Here is a 24,668-nt window from a genome sequence, read left to right as displayed (position 1 = left end):
TAGAGTCCCCTTCTCCAGGCCCTTGAGTGCTCAGGGCCACTTTACTGCCCTCTGTGACATTTCATACTGACCTGCCTTGCCCTCCCCAAGGTCCAGTTGCTTCAAAAGTGCTTCTGTCCTCTGGTTTTCAGTGAAAATCACTGTCTTCTAATACTGCTGATCTAAGTTAGGAATGAGGCCAGTAATAATCTTATTTACCAAATATATGCTAATATGTAGGTCCCATCACCTTTCTCTGCTGGGTTTTTTGTTTTCATTTTGAGGAGGCTGACTTTTTAAATAACAGTTGTTGCCATTTGTTGAGCACCCATATGTGTGTGACATGTGCTAAGAACTTTAGAATCATTTTCTAATTTAGCCTTCATAACAATCTTAAAAGTGAGGGCATTACTATTGCCATTTTAAAGGTGAGGGAACTGAGGCTTGGAAAGGTTAAGTAATTTGCCAAGGTCACACAGCTAATAAATAGGATACCGACTTATCTGATTCCAAAGCCTATAAACTTTACCATTATATTATGCTGCCTGCCAAAAGGATTTCAACAAATATTTATTGAGTATTTACCATGTCCTGAGTTCTATACTAGCAACTCTATTCATGGAATTTTGGGAAATGTAAGATAACAAAGTGAAATTATTCTGACAGCATAGGGGAAGGATTCAAAACAGCAAGCTGCAACACAAGTGACAAATTGGTTGACACCTCTGTGGTCAACAGCCTAAATTGTTTACAACTCTTTTTTGCTATTTTTAGAAATCACAGATTTGCTTAAAGCTTTAAGCATTTTCATGGTATCTTAACACCTTGGCTTTGTGTAAGCAGAAAAAGTGAGCAGTCCATCGTCCAGCTTAAGTCCAGTGTGACCTTTGTTACGTAACATTCTTCCCCCGTTGCCCCTCCCGCCTCCAACTTAGCACAGTTAAAATACATTAATTAAATTTAATTGATAAATACTTTAGATTTTTTAAAAACTATCTTCAAGGATGTTTTAAGTGTAAATTGGTTTCTGTTTATTTTTATTTATAATTAATTAACAGCACATACTTTAACTTTGGCCTTACCCCTTCAGGAATAATGAATTCTGCTGTAACAGCCATCTAAAGTGACTTTAGCAAGTTGAAACAAGACTCTTAACACAATACATTTGTCTTTTGATAGGCACAATCATTAGCGGCCTCACTTTCTACCAGACAACTGTTGCGAATTTCTCGTCGGCTGTCACAGTATCCTAATGAAAATCTTCACAGTGCTGTTACTAAAGCCTGCCTTTCCAGGTAAATATATTCTTCTTTCTCACTGCATGTTAAGTTTCTGGATCTTCACTAAAACTATAACATAAGTTTAACTGATGGTGTATATTCCCAATCCTTCAAAATATATTGGTCTGAATATAGAGCTATTTCATCCTTGCCTTCCCTCGTTAGAACTTATTTAGTACAACATATTATCTTTTAAAATTAATTTTTGGTGCCAGCATCACCAGAAGCAGATGCTGGTACTATGCTTCCTGTACAGCCTGCAGAACCATGAGCCAAAATAAAACCTCTTTTATTTACTAAAAAAATAAAATATAATAAAATTAATTTTTATCCTTAATTTGTATGGGTACACAGTCAGTGTGTATATTTGTGGGGTACATGAGATACTTTGATACAGGCATACAATATGTAATAATCACAACAAGGTGAATGCCATGTCCATCATCCCAAGCATTTATCATTTCTTTGCATTATGAACATTCCAATTATACTTTTAGTTACTTAAAAATGAACAATAAATTATTATTGACTATAGTCACCTTGTTGTGCTATCAAGTACTGGATCTTCATTCTATCTAACTATGTTTTTGTACCCATTAATCATTCCCTTCCCCACTTCCCACTACCCTTCCCAGCCTCTGGTAACCATCCTTCTACTCTCTCTTTATGAATTTTATTGTTTTAATTTTTAGCTTTTAAAAATGAGTGAAAACATGTGAAGTTTGTCTTTCTATGCATGGCTTATTTCACTTTAAATAATGTGCTGTAGTTCCATTCATGTTGTTGCAAATGACAGAACTTCATTCATTCTTTTTTACGGCTGTTCAGTACTCTCTTGTGTGTGTACAACATTATCTTTATCCATTTGTCTGTTGATGAACACTTAGGTTGCCTCCAAATCTTAGCTATTGTGAATAGTGCTGCAATAAACATGGTAGTGCAGACCTCTCTTCAATATATGGATTTTCTTTCTTCTGGGCATATACCTAGCATATACCTAGGATTGGTGTGTCATATGGTTGTTTTAGTTATTGCTTTTTTTGTTTGTTTGTTTGTTTGTTTTTGAGGAACTCCATGCAGTTCTCTATAGTGGTTATACCAATTTACATTTCCACCCACAGTGTACAAGGGTTCCCTTTTCTCCACTTACTTGTTGGTATTTGTTATTGTCTATCTTTTGGATAAAAGCCATTTTAACTGGGGTGAGCTGATACCTTGTTATAGCTGATACTATAACATCACTAATCATCAGTGATGTTGAATACCTTTTCGTATACCTGTGTGCCATTTGTATCTCTTCTTTTGAGAAATTTCTATTCAGCTCTTTCATGCATTTTGTAATCAGATTATTAGACTTTTTCCTACTGAGTTGTTTGAATTAATATATTTTATCAATTCCTTGTCAGATGGATGATTTGCAAATATGTTTTCCCATTCTGTGAGTTGTCTCTTCACTTCATTGACAATTTCCTTTGCTGCAGAAGAAGCTTTTTAACTCTATGTGATCCTATTTGTCCCATTTTTGCTTTGGTTGCCTGTGCTTCTGGGGAATTACTTAAGAAATATTTGTCCTGACCAACATCTTGGAGAGTTTTTCCAATGCTTTTTTTTTTTAGTAGTTTCATAGTTTGAGGTCTTAGATTTAATTCTTAATCCATTTTGATTTGATTTTTGTATATGGCAAGAGATAGGGGCCTACTTTCATTCTCCTGCATATGGATATCCAGTTTTCCCAGCAGCATTTATTGAAGAGATTGTCCTTTCCCCAATGTATGGTCTTGACACCTTTGTCAAAAATGAGTTCACTGTAGATGTATGAATTTGTTTCTGGGTTCTCTATTCAGTTCCATTGGTCTATGTATCTGTTATGCTAGTAACATGCTGTTTTGGTTACATAGCTCTGTAGTATAATTTGAAGTCAGGTAATGTGATTGCTTCAGTTTTGTTCTTTTTGCTCAGGATGGCTTTGGCTATTCTGGGTCTTTATGGTTTCATATAAATTTTAGGATTATTTTTCTATTTCTGTAAAGAATGTCATTGATATTTTGACAGGGATTACATTTAATCTGTAGATTGTTTGCAGTAGTATGGACATTTTAACAGCGTTGGTTGTTCCAATCCATAAACATGGAATATCTTTCCATTTTCTGGTGTCCTCTTCAATTTCCTGCATCAGTGTTTTATAGTTTTCATTGTAGAGATCTTTCCCTTCTTTGGTTAAGATTATTCCTATATATATTATTTTATTTGTAACTGTTATAAATTGGATTACTTTTTAAAATTTCTTTTTCAGATTGTTCACTGTTGACATACAGAAATGCTACTGATTTTTGTATGTTGATTTTGTGTCCTGGAACTTTACTGAATTTGTTGATCAGTTCTAATAGGTTTCCGTTGGAGTCTTTAGGTTTTCTTTTCAAGTGTAAGCTCATATCATCTGCAAACAAGGATAATGTAATTTCTTCCTTTCCAGTTTGACTACTGTTCATTTCTCTCTCTTATCCAACTGCTCTAGGGAGGCTTTCCACTATTGTGTTGAATAACAGAGGTGAAAGTGTGTATCCTTGCCTTGCTTCAGATCTTAGAGGAAAGGCTTTCCGTTTTCCCATTCAGTATTGATATGGGTTGGATCTGTGTCCCTGCCCAAATCTCGTGTCTAATTCTAATCCCCAGTGTTGGAGGTGGGACCTGGTGGGAGATGACTGGATCGTGGGGGTGGATTTCCCCCGTGGTGATGGTCTCATGACAGTGAGTGAGTTCTCATGAGAGCTGGTTGTTTAAAAGTTTGTGGCACCTCCCTGCCTCTCTTTCTCCTGCTCTGACAATGTGAAGTGCTTGCTCCCCTGTTGCCTTCTGCCATGATTTTAAGTTTCCTGAAGCCTCCCCGTAAGGCAAGAAAATGCCAGCGTCATGTGTCCTGTAAAGCACCATGAGCCAATTAAAATTATTTTCTTTATAAATTACTCAGTCTCAGATATTTCTTTATAGTAGTAGAAAAACGGACTAACACAAGTATGATACTAGCTGTAGGTCTGTCATATATGGCTTTTATTGTGTTGATTATTGTGTTGAGGTATGTTCCTTCTATACTCAGTGTTTTTTTTGAAAAGTTTGTTTATTTTTATTTTATTAGTTATTTTAAATATGTAATCTCACGTTGTTGCCAGGCTGTATAGTTTTTGTCTTGAAGTCTATTTTGTCTGGTATAAGTATAGTAACTCCTGTTTTTTGTTTGTTTGTTTCTTTTGACATGGAGTATTTTTTTCTGTCCCTTTATTTTCAGCCTATGTATCATCATATGTGAAGTGTGCTTGTTGTAGACAACAGATCATAGTGCAGTGGCTATTCACAGGTGCAATCTCCCTGCTGATCAACATGGGAGTTTTGACTGGCTCTTTTTCCAACCTGGGCCAGTTCACTCCTCCTTAGGCAACCTGGTGGTTCCCCGCTCCTGGGAGATTACCATATTGATGCTGAACTTAGTGTGGATACCCAGTCAGTATAGTGCATTACAACCCAGAACGCCTGGGCTCAAGCTATTCTCTTGCCTCAGTCTCCTGAGTAACTGGGACTACAGTGGTGCCCAGCTATCCTCATCATTTTGAGGGTTTTCATCATGAAGGGATGTTGAATTTTACAAAATTCTTTTTCAGCATCAATTGAAACAATCATTTGTTTTTTGCTTTTCATTTTATTGATATGATGTATCACATTGACTGATATGCATATGTTTATCTATGCTTGCATCCCTGGCACAAATCCTGCTTGGTCATGATGAATGATCTTTGTAATATGTTGTTGAGTTTGGCTTGCTACTATTTTGTTAAGGACTTTTTCATCAACATTTGTCAAAGATATTGGCCTGTAGTTTTCTTATTTTGATGTGTCTTTCTCTGGTTTTGGTATCGTGGTAATAGTGGCCTTGTAGAACCAGTTTGGAAATATTCCCTCCTCCTTTATTTTTCAGAATGGTTTCAGTAGGATTGGTATTAGTTCTTCTCTAAATTTTTGGTCAAATTCAGCAGGCAAGCTATCAGGGCCCAGACTTTTCTTTGCTGAAGACTTTTTATTATGGTGTCAATCTCATTACTTGTTATTGGTTTGTTCACATTTTGTATTTCTTCATAGTTCAATCTTGGGAGGTTGTGTGTGTTTAAGAATTTCTCCATTTCTTCTTGGTGTTCCAGTGTATTGGCATATAGTTCCTCATGGTAGCGTCTAATGATCCTTTGTATTTCTGTGGTAACAGTTCTAATGTCTCCCTTTTCATCTCTGATTTTATTTATTTGAATCTTCCTTTTTTCTTAGTTGGGGTAAAGGTTTGTCAATTTTATTTTTGCAAAAAACTAACTTTTCATTTCATTAATCTTTTGCATTTTTTTTTTTTGAGATGGAGTCTCACTCTGTCGCCAGACTGGAGTGCAGTGTGTGATCTCTGCTTACTGCAGTCTCTGCCTCCTGGGTTCAAGCAATTCTCCTGCCTCTGCCTCCCGAGTAGCTGGGATTACAGGCACGTGCCACCACACTCAGCTAATTTTTGTAGTTTTTTTTTTTTTTTTCTGAGACAGAGTCTTGCTGTGTTGCCCAGGCTGGAGTGCAGTGGTATGATCTTGGCTCACTGCAACCTCTGCCTCCCAGGTTCAAGCTATTCTTCAGCCTCAGCCTCCCGAGTAGCTGGGACTACAGGCACACACCACCATGCCTGGCTAATTTTTTTTATTTTTAGTAGAGATGGAGTTTCACCATATTGGCCAGGATGATCTCAATCTCCTGACCTTGTGATCTGCTGGCCTCGGCCTCCCGAAGTGCTGGGATTATATGTGTGAGCCACCGTGCCCAGCCTATCCTTTGCATGTTTTAATTTAAATTTCATTTGTTTCTGCTCTGATATTTATTATCTCTTTTCTTGTACTAATTTTGGGTTTGGTTTGCTCCTGCATTTCTAGTTCTCCAAAATACATTGTTAGGTTGTTTGAAGTTTTTCTACTTTTTTGATGTAGGCTCTTATTGCTATAGACTTTTCTTTTATACTGCTTTCGCTGTATCCTATAGGTTTTGGTGTGTTTCCATTTTCATTTGATTCAAGAAATTTTTCATTTTTCTTCTTAATTTCTTCATTGACTTACTGGTCATTCAAGAGCCTATTGTTTAATTTCCATGTATTTGTGTAGTTTCCAAAATTCCTCTAGTTATTGATTTCTAGTTTTATTCCATTGTGGTCAGAGAAGATACTTGACATCATTTCTTTCTTTCTGTTTTTTTTTTTTTTTGAATTTTTAAAGACATTTTTTGTGGCCTAATATATGGTCTCTCCTTGTGAATGATCCATGTGCTGAGGAGAAGAATGTGTATTCTGCAGCCGTTGGATCACATGTTCTGTAAATATCTGTGAGGTCCATTTGGTCTGTAGCGCAGATTAAGTCCAACATTTCTTTTTTCCTCTTTTCTTTTCTTTTCTTTCTTCTTCTTCTTCTTCTTCTTCTTCTTCTTCTTCTTCTTCTTCTTCTTCTTCTTCTTCTTCTTCTTCTTCTTCCTTCTTCCTTCTTCTTCCTTCTTCTTCCTTCTTCTTCCTTCTTCTTCCTTCTTCTTCCTTCTTCTTCCTTCTTCTTCCTTCTTCTTCTTCCTTCTTCTTCCTTCTTCTTCCTTCTTCTTCCTTCTTCTTCTTTCTTTTTGAGATGAAGTTTCGCTCTTATTGACCAGGTTAGAATGCAATGGCGCAATCTTGGCTCACCATAACCTCCGCCTTCCAGGTTCAAATGATTCTCCTGCCTCCGCCTCCCGAGTAGCTGGGATTACAGGCATGCGCCACCATGCCTGGCTCATTTTTGTATTTTTAGTAGAGATGGGGTTTCTCCATGTTGGTCAGACTGGTCTCGAACTCCCAACCTCAGGTGATCCGCCCATCTCGGCCTCCCAAAGTGCTGGGTTTACAGGTGTGAGCCACTGCGCCCGACCAAGTCCAGCATTTCTTTGTTGATTTTCTGTCTGAGTGATCTGTCCAATGTTGAAGTCTCCAGCTATTATTGTATTGGGGTCTGTGTCTCTCTTTTGCTCTAAAAATATTTGCTTTATATATTTGGGTGCTCTAGTTTTGGGTGCATATATATTTAAAATCATTATATGCTGTTGCTGAATTGACCCCTTTATCATTGTATAGCAATCTTTGTCTCTTCTTACAGTTTTTGTCTTGAAATCTATTTTGTGTGATATAAGTATAGTGACTCCTGATTTTTCTTTTGTTTGTTTGTTTCATTTGGCATGGAATATTTTTTTCTGTCCCTTTATTTTCAGTCTGTGTATCTTCATATGTGAAGTGTGTTTCTTGTAGAAAACAGATCATTGAGTCTCATTCTTTAAAATCCATTTTGCTACTCTGTCTTTTGATTGGAAAGTTTAGACTATTTACATTCCATGTTACTGTTGAGTAAGGAATAACTCTTGCCATTTTCTTGTTTGTTTTTGGGTTGTTTTATGGTCTTCCTTCTTGCCTTACTGTCTGTCTTCCTTTAGTGAAGGTGATTTTCTCAGGTGGTGTGTTTTTATTTCTTGCTTTTCATTTGCTGTATATTTGAATTTTTTGGTTTGAGGTTACCATGAGGCTTGCATATAATGCCTTGTAACTCATTATTTTAAACTGATGACAACTTAATACTTATTGCATAAGCAAACAAAGAGAAAACTAATAAAAACTCTACACTCTTTGTCTACCCACTTTTTCACTTTTTGTTGTTACTGTTTATATCTTATTGTATTATCTGTCTTGAAAAGTTGTTGTAATTTTTATTTTTGTTCAGTCATCTTTTAGTCTTTATACTTGTTATAAGTAGTTTACATACCACAAAAAAATTATGATATTCTGTCTTATTCTGTGTACTTATTATTACAATGAATTTTGAGGCTTCAGATATTTCTTATTGCTCATTAAATTTTTTTAATTTTTAATTTAATTTTTAAATTCCTTTTTGTTCCTTTGTAGGACAAGTGTGACATTTATTAAATCCCTCCACTTTTGTTTGTCTGGAAAAGTCTATATTTCTCCTTCATGTTTCAAGGATATTTTTCCTGGTTATTCTATTTTAGGATAAAAGCTTTTTCCTTTAGCACTTTAAATGTATCATGCTACTCTCTACTGGCCTGTGAAGTTTCCACTCAGAAGTCAGCTGCCAGACCTAATAAGCTCCATTATATGTTGTTTCTTTTCTCTTTCTGCTTTTAGGTACCTCAGATGTCTTGAGGTTGTCTTTTTTTAGTTAAATTTGCCTGGTGTTCTGTAACTTTGTTGTACTGGAATATTGATATCTTTCTCTAGGTTTGGGAAGTTCTCTGTTATTATGCCTTCGAATAAATCTTCTACCCTGATCTCTCTCTACCTCCTCTTTAAGGCCATTTACTGTTAGATTTGCCCTTTTTAGGCCATTTTCTAGATCTTGTAGGCATGTTTTATTCTTTTTGATTCTTTTATTCTTTTGTCTCCTCTGACTCTGTGTTTTCAAATAGCCTGTCTTCAAGCTCACTAGTTCTTTCTTTTGCGTGATCAGTTTTGCTGTTGACAGACTCTGATGTATTCTTCAGTATTTCAATTAAATTTTTCAGCTCCAGTATTTTGACTTGATTTTTAAGAATTATTTCAATTTCTTTGTTGCATTTATCTGATAGAATTCTGAATTCCTTCTCTGTGTTATCTTGAATTTCATTGAGCTTCCTCAAAACAGCTGTTTTCAATTCTCTTTCTTTAAGGTCACTGATATGGTTTGGCTGTGTCCCCACCCAAATCTCATCTTGAATTGTAGCTCCCCTAATTCCCACATATTATGGGAGAGACCTGGTGAGAGATAATTAATTATGGGGGTGGATCTTTCCCATGCAATTCTTTTAATAGTGAATAAGTCTCACAGAACTAGTGGTTTTATAAAGGGGAGTTTCCCTGCACAAGTTCTCTTCTTTTGCCTGCCACCATGTGAGACGTGCTTTCACCTTCTGCCATGATTGTGAGGCCTCCCCAGCCACATGGAACTGTGAGTCCATTATACCTCTTTCTTTTGTAAATTGCCTGGTCTCAGGTATGTCTTTATCAACAGTGTGAAAATGGACTAATACAGTCATATATCTCTGTCTCTCTGAGACTGGTCACTGATGCCTTATTTGATTGTTTGGTAAGGTCATGTTTTCCTGGATGGTCTTGATGCCTGTGAATGTTCATTGGTGTCTGGGCATTGAAGAATTAAGTATTTATTGTAGTCTTCCTTGCCTGGACTGGTTTGTACATGTCCTTTTTGGGAAACCTTTCCAAGTATTCAAAGAGAATTGAGTGTGTGATCTAATTCTGGTTACTGCAGCCATACCTGCGTTAGGGAACACTCCATGCCCTGTAATGCTGTGGTTCTTGCAGACTCATAGAGATACCACATTGGTGGTCTTGGGTAAGATCCAGGAGAATTCCTTGGACTCCTTGAGAGAGACTCTTGCTCTCTTCACTTACTTTCCCTCAAACAAATGGAATCTCTCTCACCATGCTCATTTGTCTGGAGTTGGGAGAGGGATGACCACCACCACTGGGACTGCATTGGGTCAGACCTGAAACCAGCACAGTGCTGGGTCTCGTCCAAGGCTTGTGGTGACTATCGTCTGGCTACCACTTATGTTTATTCAAGGCCCAAATGTTCTTTAGTCAGGTTGTGATTCATCCTGCTAGGTCTAGGAATCTCGCTTCAGGGCAATGGGTTCCCTTCTGGCCCAGGGTGGGTGTCAAAATGTCATCCAGGAGCTAAGCCCCGGAATTGAGGACTTTAGCAATCTGCTTAGTGCTTTATTTTACTTTGGCTGAGCTGGTACCCAAATTATAAGACAAAGTCCTCTTTACTCTCCCCTCTCCTTTCCTCCAGTGGAAGGAATCTCTGCCAAAGCTGCAAGCTGTGCTGCCTGGAGTTGAGGAAGGGACTGTGCAAGCACTGCCTTGGCTGTCCGCGCTAGTGTCTGACTGGGTCACATGCACCCCAAGTGTACTGATTCTGAGCATAGCACCAGGACTTGCCCAGGAATTGTATTCCTGTGGCCTAGACAGCCTTTCGAGTTTATTTAGAACACCAGAGCACTTTACCCTGTGGTGGTGGGGCTAGTTAGAATTCAGGTTCTGACCACTGGGATGAATGATTCTTCCCCTCCAGCTAGGGCTAGTCAAAATGTTCCCTCCATGGGCATCAGCTGAATGTGGCACTGTTGCTTTCCACAGTGACAGGGTAGCACTGAATTCCAATGCAAAATACCACAATCAATGTGCTCTTTCTCCCCCAAGCACACAGATTCTTTCTCCAAGCTATGTAGCACCACTAGGGGATGGGGAAGAGGTGGTACAGGCAATTTAAGACTGTCTTTCCTACCCTCTTCAGTACCTCCTTCCTTCATATGATGTTAAAACCAGGTACTGTGATTGCTCACCTGGTTTTTGGGTCTTAGGAAGGTGCTTTCTTATGTAGATAGTTGTTAATTTGGTGTTTGTGTGAAAGGGATGACAATTGCTGGAGGGTTCTATTCAGCCATCTTGGTCTACGTTCATTCCATTAATATATTATCTTATTTAGACATTCAATAATTTTCAGAGGTATTTTATAAATGAGAAAATTGTGTAAGTCACTCAAGTCACATAATTATAAATAGTGGGTTTGGGATCTGAATGCTGGTTCATATGTCTTCTGAGCTAGGGCTCTTTAGCATTATTACACTTACTGCCTCTAAAATTTACATTGGAACTTTTCATTTTTGACAGTTCTGCTCAGTATCTAAATTCAACAAAACTAACATTTTTTCAGTCTGTACTAATTGTTTTCATACCAGTTGGTTAGTGATTATAAAACATTGGCTTATAGCATTTTCTTACAGAATTACATTTACATGAAGCTATTTTAAAAGGATAGTAAGAAAAGATTAAGAACAATTTCCAGTAAGCCCAAAGATTTAGTCTCTTTTCATATGATCTAGTAATTATTTTTATGGTGACTATGCTTGTTGTCCATTCATTTCTTGATAAAAAGAATTAAAGGAGAATCTATTTTCAGTTTAGCAAAATATTTATTGCCATCTGGAATCCCTCAGTTTAGTGGACAGTTTTTCTTGTAGTTAAATTAAGCTCCTTGTGTTGCAACTTGAATTTGTTCTTCTTGTGTGTATCCAGCTAAAATGAAATTCCTCTTCACTGTCTTCAGAGTTATTATTTGAAGAATGAATAAGTATAGGAAATAACAATATTGACTCTCTTATTAAATACAAAAATTTTGGACTTTCAAAGCATTCTGCAGACTATTAAATATGCCCTGGTAGTTGAATCAACTTTTAATTTCCTTTATTTAAAACAAAACAAATAAAAATAAATTGAAAAAATAAATCAATAAGAGTTGAACTAAGAAATTAAAAATATCAAAGTCTGGAGAAATGTAAAGCATATGAGAATATTGAAAGCTAGCAGTGTTTATTAGCAATTCAGTTACAATTTATTACTAATTCAGTCTACAAACATGAGAACATTTTTAATAAAGGTTAGAAAAATTAAGGTATGCATTTCTGTCACTTTTTTTATTATCGCCCTAAGATAGATTTTCAAGACAGTATTGACAAGAAATAATTTTTGTGTGATTTTTTATATTTCCTCTGCTGTTTGGAGTGGGAAATTTCATGGATTTCTTGTAAAACAATTTTTTTTTTTTGAGACAGAGTCTTGCTCTGTCGCCCAGCCTGGAGTGCAGTGGTGCGATCTCGGCTCACTACAAGCTCTGCCTCCTGGGTTCACGCCATTCTCCTGCCTCAGCCTCCCAAGTAGCTGAGACTACAACCACCTGCCACCACGCCCAGCTAATTTTTTTTTTTTTTTTGCATTTTTAGTAGAGATGGTGTTTCATCATGTTAGCCAAGATGGTCTCGATCTCCTGACCTCATGATCCTCCTTCCTTGGCCTCCCAAAGTGCTGGGGTTACAGGTGTGAGCCACCATTCCCAGCCACAAATATTTTTTAAATGTGTGAAAGGCCATAGAAAATCTAGTGATATACACGAACAAAATAGAATGAGCTAGATGTCCTTCCCATACATTACTCAACCTGGAAATTCTGAATAAAATATAATAAGTAATTGTTAATTCTATCCATACTCAAAAGAAAGAGAATATCAGAGGTATCAGAAATGAAATAGGACTAGGGTTACAGTTCTGCTCCTAGGAATCTATCCAAGGGAAACAAAAACATGTCTACACAAAAACTTCTACGTGAATGTTCTTAGCAATATTATTCATATTTTGCTAAGTGGAATAAGAAAAAGTGGAAACAACTCAAAGGACTATCAACTACTCAACAGATAAATAAAATGTGTTTTATCCATACAGTGAAATGTTATTTAGCAACAAAAAGAAATGAAGTACTGATACATGTTACAACGTGGATGAACCCTGAAAATATGTTAAGTGAAAGAAGCCAAATACATAGGACCACATATTGTTTGGCTCTATTTACATGAAATGTCCAAAATAGGGCAAATCCATGGAGCTAGAAAGCAGATTGGTAGTAGCCTGAAGCCAGATAGACTTGGGGGTAGAAATGGAGGGTGACTGCTAGTGGGTACAGGGGATCTTTTTTAGGTAAGAAAAATGTTCTAAAATTGCTTGCAGTGATGGTTGCACAACTCCGTGAATATACTAGAAACCATTGAATTGTATACTTTAAATAGGTGAATTATGTGATATGTGAATTATATCTCAATAGAGCTAATACTAAAAAAGAAGAAGAAACGAAGTTAAAAAGCAATTCCAGAATAAGGAGAATGATAATGATATCATGGCTACCAAAGAGGCTTTCGAATAGGAATAGAGCTTAGTGGTCTCCTGCTGGATTTTAGTATCTGTTTGGGGACAATGGATGTGGCTGCAGGCATATGTGAGGTGGAGAGGTTATAATTAAGATTCCTGCATGAATAAGAGAGTCTGGAAGTGCTCCCTGTTCCCATAGACTAAAAAGTGTTTGCCCACAAGCCCAGAGAAATGATGAGAAAGCTTACCATCTCCCTGGAACTTGGGATGGGAAATAAACTGTCACCATGAGGAATCAAATGCCCCACATTGCTCAGGTGCGGGTGTGAGGGCCCATGTTGATGCTGTCTGTAAAGGTAGTAACCAAAAAGTACTACTAAGTTAACGTAAAAAACATATCCAGGATCATATAATTACTTGGAGGCTTAGTAGAAAACACCAACCCTGAAAACCAATCTGTGGCAAACACTTTTACAAGATCAGGAGACTAAATATCTCATCTGAATATTTGGTCATTGTACAAAGTAATAAACCATATTTAGGAAAAAAAAAAAAAACCATACGAGAGATTTGGCAGATACGACATTTTGAAGAAATAGAACTTCAAGAACTCAAAATAATAGAACAATTTGAGACTATCAAATAAGTATGTTTAAGATTATTAAAACTTAGGAGGAATTAAAAACTGGATGACTAGGATAGAGGAGAAAAGGAACTGATCTGAAAGAAAAATCAAACAAACAGAACTTTTTGAATTGAGGAATATAGTCAATGAAAGAAAACAAATGGACAAACCATCGAACACAATTCAATAAACACTTAATTAGCAAATTAGACTATTGAAGAGAGAATAAAGTGGAGGGGAAATAGCCTGGGATGCAGCATAGCAAAGTGAAGAGATAGAAAACCTGAAAGGGTTGTTAATAGACATGTAGAGTAAGATAAGAAAGTCCAACATATGTCTAATAGGAATTTAAGAAGAGAAAAAGAGACTGAGAGAGATTAATTGTTCAAAGAGGCAATGGTTAGGAGTGTTCCAGAACAGAAAGCAGAAAGACATGTGTCTACATATTGAAGAAGTATATCAGTTCCCAAGTAGGACAAATAAAGATAAATCAGCACCTACATACATTGTGATGATACTGCACAGCATTAAAGACAAAGAGAAAAACTTATAATGGAAAAAGATACAAGAGAAAAAATATCAAGCTGACAACTTTACATCAGGAGTAGTAGATTCCAGGATTGGATAGTATCCTGAAACTGTTGTATTGGGGGAACCAGCCCCCAATATTTCAACGTAGTTTCTTTTTTGTTTTCCCTAAGTGTCAGCCAGTCTGAGAAATAAAGAGAAAGAGTACAAAGAGAGAAATGTTACAGCTGGGCCTCCGGGGGTGACATCACATATTGATAGGACCGTGATGATGACCCCAAGCCGCAAAACCAGCAAGTTTTTATTAGAGATTTTAAAAGGGGAGGGGGTGTGCAAACAGGGAGTAGGTCACAAGGATCACATGCTTCAAAAGGCGATAAGATCACAAAGCAAGGCAAAATTAGAATTACTGATGAGGAAACAGGTTTTCCTGTTAAGAGCAGAGAACCAGTCTGACTAGAATTTACCAGCCTGGAATTTCCCAATCCTAGTAAGCCTGAGGGTACTGCAGGAGACCAGGGCGTATTTCAGTCCTTATCTCAGCTGCATAAGACAGACACTCCCAGAGGGGCCATTCATAGACCTCCCCCCAGGAATGTATTCCTTCCCCAGGATTATTCCTTGCTGGGAAAAGAATTCAGCAATATTTCTCCTACTTGCACATCCATTTATAGGCTTTCTGCAAGAAGAAAAATGTGGCTGTATTCTACCTGACCCCACAGGCAGTCAGACCTCATGGTTATCTTCCCTTGTTCCCTGAAAATCGCCGCTATTCTGTTCTTTTTCAGGGTGCACTGATTTCATATGGTTCAAACACACGTGTTTTATAATCAGATTTCATATTGTTCAAACACACATGTTCTACAATCAATTTGTACAGTAGTGGTCCTGAGGTGACGTACATTCTCAGCTTATGAAAATAACAGGATTAAGAGATTAAAGTAAAGACAGGCATAAGAAATTATTATTATTATTACTTTAAAGAAATTGTAAGAGTATTATTTGGGAAGTGATAAATGTCCATGAAATCTTCACAATTTATGTTCAGAGATTGCAATAAAGACAGGTGTAAGAAATTATAAAAGTATTAATTTTGGGAACTGATAAATGTCCATGAATTTATGTTCTTCTGCCTTGGCTCCAGCTGGTCCCTCCATTCAAGGTTCCTGACTTCCTACAACAGTGCTGAGAGAAAATAACTATCAATGCCAGAAGTCTTTGCCTATCAGAATACATTTCAGCTAAAGACTGAGCTTACTACATTTAGTAGTTTTTTCAGCACTACTGAAAACTACTAAAGGATATATTTCAGCAAGCAGGAGACTGAATGCAGAGAAAAAGACTAGCATGCAGCAAACTATGGTGAGAAAGGAAGTAGGCAAATATATTGTTAAATTTAAATGTATTGTGAAAAATAAAGTAATAAAAATGAATACCAATATAGGGAAGTATTTAACAACAGGGTGAAACTAAAAACTTACAGAAACTGGAAAAAGAGATTAATTCATTCTTAGATTCTTCTGTTGTTTAAGAAGAGAATAGAAGTATTGAATAATTTTAGACTTCATTAGTTCAAGTATGTGTGTGTAAATTTTGGTTAACTACAAATAAAAAAGGAAATAAATCCAGAGGTGGTAGAAATAAGCAAATAGGAATGTTATACCTGTCAACACAACATAGGTAGAAATGAAAGAAAAATAAAGAGTAAACATGAAATAATGTTAGAAGTGAGCACAAATATTACACAAGATTAAACTTTCCAGATAAAAGTTAGAGATTCTGATTAAGATTTTAAAAGACAAAGACCAATTATATGGTGCTACAAGAGTCACATTTAAAAGATAATAAGAAAGATCAGAGGTGAAGATGTAAGAAGAACAGGCAAATACCAAAAGGGAAGAAATATATTATTATTAATATACTTCAAGGCCAAAAGCATGATTGGGGATGAAGAAGGTGAACAAAAAATTCATTTAGTAGATCTAATATTCCTTGGCCATTTATACCTAAGAAGGAGCACTGTATGAGAGAAACAATCAGAACTGAAGACAGGATAAATTGACAAATCAACAGTTACAATGGGAGTTTTCACTTCTTTCAGAAACTGACAGATCATGTATTCTAAGAGTTAGTAAAGCTATTTACCAAAACAATTAGCAAACTTGATATAATGGACTTTGTACCCAGTGAACAATGAATATACATGCTTTTCAAGCACACGTGAGACATTTGTACCATGTATCAAAAACTGACCATAAACTAGATAAAAATCAGTTTTGACTGGGCGTGGTGGCTTACACCTGTAATCCTAGCACTTTGGGAGATCAAGGTGGGTGGATCATGAGGTCAGGAGTTCAAGACAAACCTGGCCAAGATGGTGAAACCCTGTGTCTACTAAAAATACAAAAAAAAAAAAATAAAATAAAAATAAATAAATTGACTGGATGTGGTGGCATGTGCCTGTAATCCCAGCTACTTGGGAGGCTGATGCAGAAGAATCACTTGAACCCAGGCGGCAGAGATTGCAGTGAGCCAAGATCACGCCACTGTACTCCAGCCTGGGTGACAGAGCAAGACTGTCTCAATAAATAAATAAATAAATAAATAAATAAATAAATAAAATTGGTTTTTCAGTAAATAGCAAAAAATATTTATTGTGGACCAAAAAGCAACAGAATTCATAACAATAACAAAAAACATACTTAAAAGCCCATTTAGTTGGAAAATTAAAATCAGACATCAAAAGAAGAAATTAGAATGAAAATTATGAAATATTTACAACTCTATGACCAAAACTGAATTTCATTACTTGAATGATACACGTAAGGTAACTTTGTTTTTTAAGTTTTAAACTCACATACTTGAAAATAATAGAGAAAGAAAATTTGTGAGCCAGGCATTCAACTTAAGTTGGTAAAAAGTTACAGACTAAACCCAAAGAAAGCAGATGGAATGGAATAATGAAGTTAAGGGCATAAATTAATGAACTAAAAAACAAAATAATCCTAGAAAAGATTAGTCCAACCAAAAGTTGGTTCTTTGAAAATATTAATAGATAAAGCCTTGGTAAATTTAATTAATGTAAAAGAGAGGAAGAACAAATAAGTTAATTTAGTAATTTTGGAAAGGAGAAAGCATAACTGAAGATGAAGTCAATATTTATAAAAACCATACTAAAAAAAACCAATTTTCTGGAATCATGTGTATTACCTAAATTGGTCAAGAATGTGTAGAAAATTCAAATTGACCCATCACCATTAAAGAAATAAAATTGGTAGTTAAAAAATTTCCTTTAAAAAAGACTATTCCTGAGTGGTTTTATTGTCAAATTTTACTACATTGTCAAGGAATTTAGAATCCCTGCCTTAAATAAACTTCCAGAAAATAGAGAAATGGTGAAAACATAGAAATTCACTTTGAGTCTAGTGTAACCTAGACACCTAAAGCAGATAAGAATAACTTATGAAAGGAAAATTATAAATCATTGAATTGTAAATGCTCATGGAATGGATGCAAAAATTCTAAGTAAAATATTAACAAATCATGAGCAATTATCAGTAATTTCAAATTATGAATAATTTTATAGTAATCATACCTTTTACTATCAAGGTAACATTAAGATCCTAGAATGAATCATTTTTAGATGCATTTTATTTATTTTTTTCTTTATTTTTCTTTCCATCAACTTTTAAGTTCTGGGGTACATGTTCAGGAGGTACAGGTTTGTTACATAGGAGTGCCATGGTTTGCTGCACAAATCAACCCAGTGCCTAGGTATTAAGCCCAGGATCCATTAGCTATCCTTCTTGATGCTCTCCCTCCCCTCATCCCCTTCAACAGGCTCCAGTGTGTATTATTCCCTGTTATGTGTCCATGTGTTCCCATCATTCAGCTCCCACTTATAAGTGAGAACATGTGGTGTTTGGATTTCTGTTCCTGTGTTATTTTGCAGAGGGTAACGGCTTCCAGTTCCATCCATGTCCCTGCAAAGGACATTATCTCATTCCTTTATAGCTACATAGTATTCTATGGTGTATATGTACCACATTTTCTTTGTCCAGTTTATCACTAATGGGCATTTGGATTGATTCCATGTCTTTGCTCTTGTGAATAGTGCTGCAACAAACATAAGCATGCATGTATCTTTATAACAGAATGATTTATATTCCTTTGGGCATATACCCAATAATGGGATTGCTGGGTAAAATAGTATTTCTGCCTCTAGATCTTTGAGGAATCATCACATTGTCTTCCACAATGGTTGAACTAATTTACACTCCACCCAACAGAGTAAAAGCATTCCTATTTCTCCACAGCCTAGCCAACATATGTTGTTTATTGACTTCTTACTAATTGCTGTTTTTCTGGCGTGAGATGGTACCTAATTGTGGTTTTGATTTGCATTTCTCTAATGATCAGTGATGTTGAGCTTTTTTTTCATGTTCGTTGGCTGCATAAATGTCTTCTTTTGAAAAGTGCCTGTTCATGTTCTTTGCTCATTTTTTAATGGGGTGGTTTTTTTTCTTGTATATTTGTTTAAGTTACTTGTGGATTCTGGATATTAGACTTTTGTCAGATGGATAGATTGCAAAATTTTTTTCCCATTCTGGATGTTATTTGTTCATTCTGATGATAGTTTCTTTTGCTGTGCAGAAGCTCTTTAGTTTAATTAGATCTCTCTTGTTAATTTTTTTATTTTGATGCAATTGCTTTTGGGTTTTCCTCATTAAGTCTTTGCCTGTGCGTATGTCCTGAGTGGTATTGTCTAGATTTTCTTCCAGGGTTTCTATGGTTTGAGGTTTTACATTTAAGTTCTTAACCCATCTTGAGTTAATTTTTGTGTAAGGTATAAGGATGGGATCCACAGCCAATATCATACTGAATGGGCAAAATCTGGAAGCATTCCCCGTGAAAACCGGCACAAGACAAGGATGCCCTCTTTCACCATTTTTATTCAGCATAGTATTGGAAATTCTGGCCAGGGCAATCAGGCAAGAGAAAGAAATAAAGCATGTCCAAATAGGAAGAGAGGAAGTCAAATTAGCTTTGTTTACAGATGACATGATCCTATTTCTAGAAAATCCCATTGTCTCAGCCCAAAAGTTTCTTAAGCTGATAAGCAACTTCAGCAAAGTCTCAGGATACAAAATCAATGTGTAAAAATCACTAGCATTTCTATACACCAACAACAGGCATGCAGCGAACCAAATCATGAATGAACTGTCATTCACAATTGCTACAAAGAGAATAAAACACCCAGGAATACAGCTAACAAGGGAACTGAGGGACCTCTATAAGGAGATCTACAAACCACTGCTCATGGAAATTAGAGGGGAAACAAGCAAATAGAAAAACATTCCATGCTCATGGATAGGAAGAATCAATATCATGAAAATGGCCATACTTCCCAAAGTAATTTATAGATTCAATGCTATTCCTATTAAACTACCATTGACTTTCTTCACAGAATTAGGAAAAACTATCCAAAAAAGAGCCTGTATAGCCAAGACAATCTTAAGGAAAAAACAACAACAACAACAACAAAAAACCACAAAGCTGGAGACAACACACTACCTGACTTCAAACTATATTACAAGATGACAGTAACCAAAACAACATGGTGCTAGTACAAGAACAGACACGTAGACCAATGGAACAGAATAGAGAACTCAGAAATTCTAAGACCACACATCTACAGCCACCTGATCTTTGACAAACCTGACAAAAACAATCAATGGGGAAAAGATTCCCTATTTAATAAATGGTACTGGGAGAACTGGCTAGCTACATACAGCAAATATTCTTTTCAATTTATTTTTTATTTTAATTTTTATTTTTATTTTTTGTTGAGACAGAGTCTTGCTCTATCTCCAGGCTGGAGTGTAGTGGTACGATTGGCTCACTGCTACCTCCGCCTCCCGGGTTCAAGCAATTCTCCTGCCTCAGCTTCCTGAGTAGCTGGGACTACAGGCGTGCACCACCATGCCCAGCTAATTTTTGTATTTTCAGTAGAGGTAGGGTTTCACCATGATGGCCAGGATGTTCTCGATCTCTTGACCTCATGATCCGTCCACCTCGACCTCCCGAAGTGCTGGGATTACAGGCGTGAGCCACTGTGTCTGACCTAAATTTGTATTTTTAATTGACAATTTTACTAAAGGCAAAAGGATTTCAACCTGTGAATCTTAGGGAGAACACATTCAATCAATCAGAAAAAGGTAATGTTATTTCTGATATTTCCTCTTTTCACTTCAGTCTGTTAAAACTTATCTTTCTTATTTATCTCAAATATAGGTATATTATATTTAAAGATTCATGAGCAATTTGGAATTACCTCAAGAATGTCAAGGTTTGATATTCTATTTTTTAATTCACCATCTTATTAGTTGAGGAAAAAATATTCTAATAAATGGAGAAAAAGTGTTTGGTACAACTCAATAGCCAGCCAAGGCAAAAACAAATATAACTTAGTCAGAAATATTCTTAGTAAACTATGAGCAGAAAGGAAATTCTTGAATCTGATAAAGAATATCTACCAGAAATTTACAGTAAATATTCTTAAGGCAAAATGCTTGTCACATTTTCTTTAGAGTTAGGAACAAAACAAGAACAGTCTTTCAGCACTTTTAGCAAGTACATTTGCCCTAGGTTATATGATTAGCTACATTAAAAATACAAGAGATAATACAAATAAATTATTTAGAACAAATAGAGTTCAGTGAGGGTACTTATACTCCCAAATCAATGACATTCCTATACTCCAGTAACAATCAATGAGGAAATACAATTTTTAAAAAATTCCATTCAAAATAATAGTAGAAAGTTTTGCACACCTAAGAATAATCTAATAAATGACATGTAATGCTTTAATGGAGAAAAATATACATCTTTATTCAAAGTTATAAAAGAAGACAAATACATGGAAGATTTAGAATTGTAAAACTGTTTCCCCCCAAGTTGATATGTAGATATAATTAGTCAAAATCCCACAAGATTATAGTGAATTTGACAAGCTGATCTCAAAATTGTCATGGAAGTATAATAGGCTACTTATAGCCAAGAAATTTTGAATAAGATTAATGAGGGTATACTTAACCTATTAGATATCAGTATAAATTCTAATCTGTGTACATTATAATAGTATGGTATTGGTACAGGGAAGAACAAATAGACTATTAGAATAGATACAGAGCACAGAAACAAACCCACATATTTGTGAGAACTCAGTATATAAGATGTAGCATTGCAAATCAATGTTGAAATGGATGGGCTTGTCAATACATGGTTATAAATAAAGATTTTCCACTTTATCCCACACAAAAAGGTAAAATCCATGACACTATAAAGTACTTTATAAGTTACAAGCCACAAACTAGGAAAGATGTTTTGCGTGATTTTTAATTAAGAAAGGAGTGGCATTCAGGGACTACAAATTAATAAGGAAAAAGAATTAACTCCAAATGGGCAAAGGATGAATAGATATTTATGCAAAGGTTAAATAATTCAAATGACCAATAAATATTAGAAAAGATGCTCAACCTCAATAATCAGTGAAATGAAATTTAAAATAATAATCAGCTATCATTTTATACTTTAAATTTTTTACTTGTAGTAACATTTTTTGTGAATGGAGAGGAATGTAATTTCGTCACTGCTATTGGGATGGAAGTTTCATTACTTTTTTTTGCCTAAATATATTATTACTCTATAATTTGACAATTCCACTTATCGATATGTGCTTTAAAGATAGACTTACATGTGTATATAAGGAGGTATATTCAAGAATGTTCACTGTATCATTGTAATAATGAAGAATTGGAAACAACCCATCTGTCCATCAGTAGGAAATGAATATATAAATGGATATATTTGTATGGTAAAATAATTTACAATAGTTAAAATGAAGTAAATTGCATATATTTACAGTTACATACCATAACACTGTAATATTGAGTAAAAAAAAGTTTCAAAAGAAGATTCAGTGTATGATGTGATTTGTGATTTGTAAAAAATGTTAAATGTGATAAACAGTACAATATATTTTTTATTCATACATACTTACATAGCAAAATATAAAAATATGGACAACAAATACACACCAGTTTCAAGGTTAGAAACTGGTTAGAAACATCTAGAGATGGAGAGAGAGGAATAGAATGCTTAATAGTCTTTGTAATTTTCTATAATACTCTCTTTAATTTTCTGACACACTGAAATATTTCATAATTTAAACAACTGAAAAACAAAAATTGGTTACTTTTCATTCTCATGCATATTCACTGTATCCAATAGTTGACTACTTTTTCCAATGTTATCAGCTGACCACAAAAAACTCTATTATGTAACCACTCCGTGACCCTTTCAACTAGAAATGAATAGAAAACAGCTATTTTGTTTATGCATCATCTGTTGAGTTTAGCAAGGCTGCAGACTCAAAAGCCTTCTTACTAACTTTCTCTTTAGAATAGCACAGTGGCAGGAAGGAACTCAAAATTATTGATTCATAAAATATTTTATTGTTTTTTTTAAAAAAACTCATTTTATATTGAATCAGTGAAAAGGAATTGACGTAAATGACGAGTTGATGGGTGCTGACGAGTTGATGGGTGCAGCACGCCAACATAGCACAAGTATACATATGTAACAAACCTGCACGTTATCCACATGTACCCTAGAACTTAAAGTATAATTAAAAATAAAATAAAATAAAATAAAATACACTTCTATTATTTAAAAAAAAAAAGAAGGAATTGAATTTTGTGGAAAATTTTGAAACAAAGATTGATATAACTTATTTTCACAAAGTAGTTTATGAAGCAGACAAAAATCAAAATAAATTATCTAACCTAAATTTATTAAACATTGAATTTATAAATATTAGCTGGACTTTTTTTGTTAATGTAATTTTTAAAATATCATTCATATATTTATGCCAATGGAATTGAGATTGCAGCAATTTTTATCTGATGAATTCCCTAAGTACCTCATGCTCATACCCTACAACGTGAACATCAGTTCAGAGCTTGATGCATAATTCATTTTCTAGATATTTGAAAACCTAAGGATCTAAAGGGAAGAATTTAGAAGATTAGGAAATTCTCAACTAATTTGCATTCCAAAAATACTTTTATTGTAGAAAAATTGATTAGAGGTCTCTGTAGTAAGAGTTCTACTTCATTCAAGTGTTTGGTATTTCATTAATTTATTTACTTCGGAAAATTTTGAGGTGATCCTCAAAATTCAATTCTCTGTTGATCCTTTAGCACAGAAGTTTTAGACCGAGTTATAAGAATTTAATCAGAAATGAAGATTAACTGTTTCTGATATTGAAGTAATAAGGAAATTATCCTTTGTCAAAAACTCAATTTGCGTGCAGTTGTCAGAAATTCCCTTTGGATATGAAATGATTTGGGATCAACACCTATGGGTAAATAAATAAATAAGCAAAGTGAATAACATCTGTATAAAATTTTCACTGTTTAAGCTGTTAGTAATTAATTTTAAAAATCACAAGTCTAATCGAACTAATCATACACAGTGTTAAAATTAGAATCATAAATGTTGATGTGAATTTTTTGTTGTCTGGAAGAATGGTTTTGCTTGCAGGAAAGACTATTTGGGGATTTATTTTTGGTTTTAGAAACTGGCATTCAGTTTTATAGTGCTATAATTTAAAAAATTGAGACCTTCTTTAGGCTTTTCTGTTCATTCAATTAACTCTATAAGTCTAGCAGATATTAACAATCACTTTGAAAAACCTTTGAAAAATGTCCATTTCCATTTATAAAACTCAGCTAAATAAAATATCTTCAAACATTTGAAATGGTTAATAAATTTTATATATTCTGTTTCCTTTTAAATACTTTGGATGTCTCAATTAACAAAACCTTCCTAATTAATGCACAAATATAACCAATTAAATTTATAAATAGGCTGTACCATAAATTATCTTAAATATTCCAATACTATTTGGAAATTTAAGATTTAAAATCACAGGTACAAAGTATTCAATTATATTCTGAATAGAAGTCAAAGACTGCCTAGTATCCACAGAGCCCCTCAGTCTTTTTCTTTCACTCTTATAAGTAATACCCCTCCTTCCTAGCGCTGGTGATTTGAATATACCCCGATCCTTACCAGACTTCTCTGCTACCATCCTGAGAAGTCCTATCTTATTCCTTAATCTAAAGATCCTATCCCACTCCTGTGACAAAGACAGTTATTTGAGTTAGCTTAGCATAACTACTATACTTCTCTTTCTGACTTTCCCAGAGTGTAGCTGAATCTTTCTTCAGTTTTTCTTATAACCAAGACCTAATGAGACTAGAGCCTTTCCAATAATTTGTTGGTAAAATGAATAAATATGATAAATATAATAATTATTTTTAAAAGACACCAGGCTGTTCATAATAGTGATAAGTACACTTGGAAAATTTGCAACAGGATATGCGCTTGCTTTGGTTTTGGGA

The 24,668-nt window shown here is 35.1% G+C and overlaps 1 protein-coding gene across 3 annotated transcripts in view; it reads left to right on the top strand.

Moving 5' to 3' along the window:
* VWA8 (von Willebrand factor A domain containing 8) overlaps positions 1-24,668 on the top strand; it is a 381,025-nt gene that overhangs the window by 136,395 nt on the left and 219,962 nt on the right. For all 3 annotated transcript variants that reach the window (XR_012426882.1, XM_005585735.5, XM_074021913.1), the window contains exon 17: positions 1,159-1,274. Coding sequence is in view for 2 of the 3 variants with exons in the window: in XM_005585735.5 (XP_005585792.3) it covers positions 1,159-1,274 (116 nt within the window). In the remaining variant the exon portion in view is untranslated. The remainder of the gene's footprint in view (positions 1-1,158; positions 1,275-24,668) is intronic.

This window comes from Macaca fascicularis, chromosome 17 (assembly GCF_037993035.2).
Source record: "Macaca fascicularis isolate 582-1 chromosome 17, T2T-MFA8v1.1".
Lineage (NCBI taxonomy): Eukaryota > Metazoa > Chordata > Mammalia > Primates > Cercopithecidae > Macaca > Macaca fascicularis.
The sequence above is the reverse complement of the archived record's forward strand: the minus strand, read 5'-3'. Positions and strand labels throughout refer to the sequence as shown.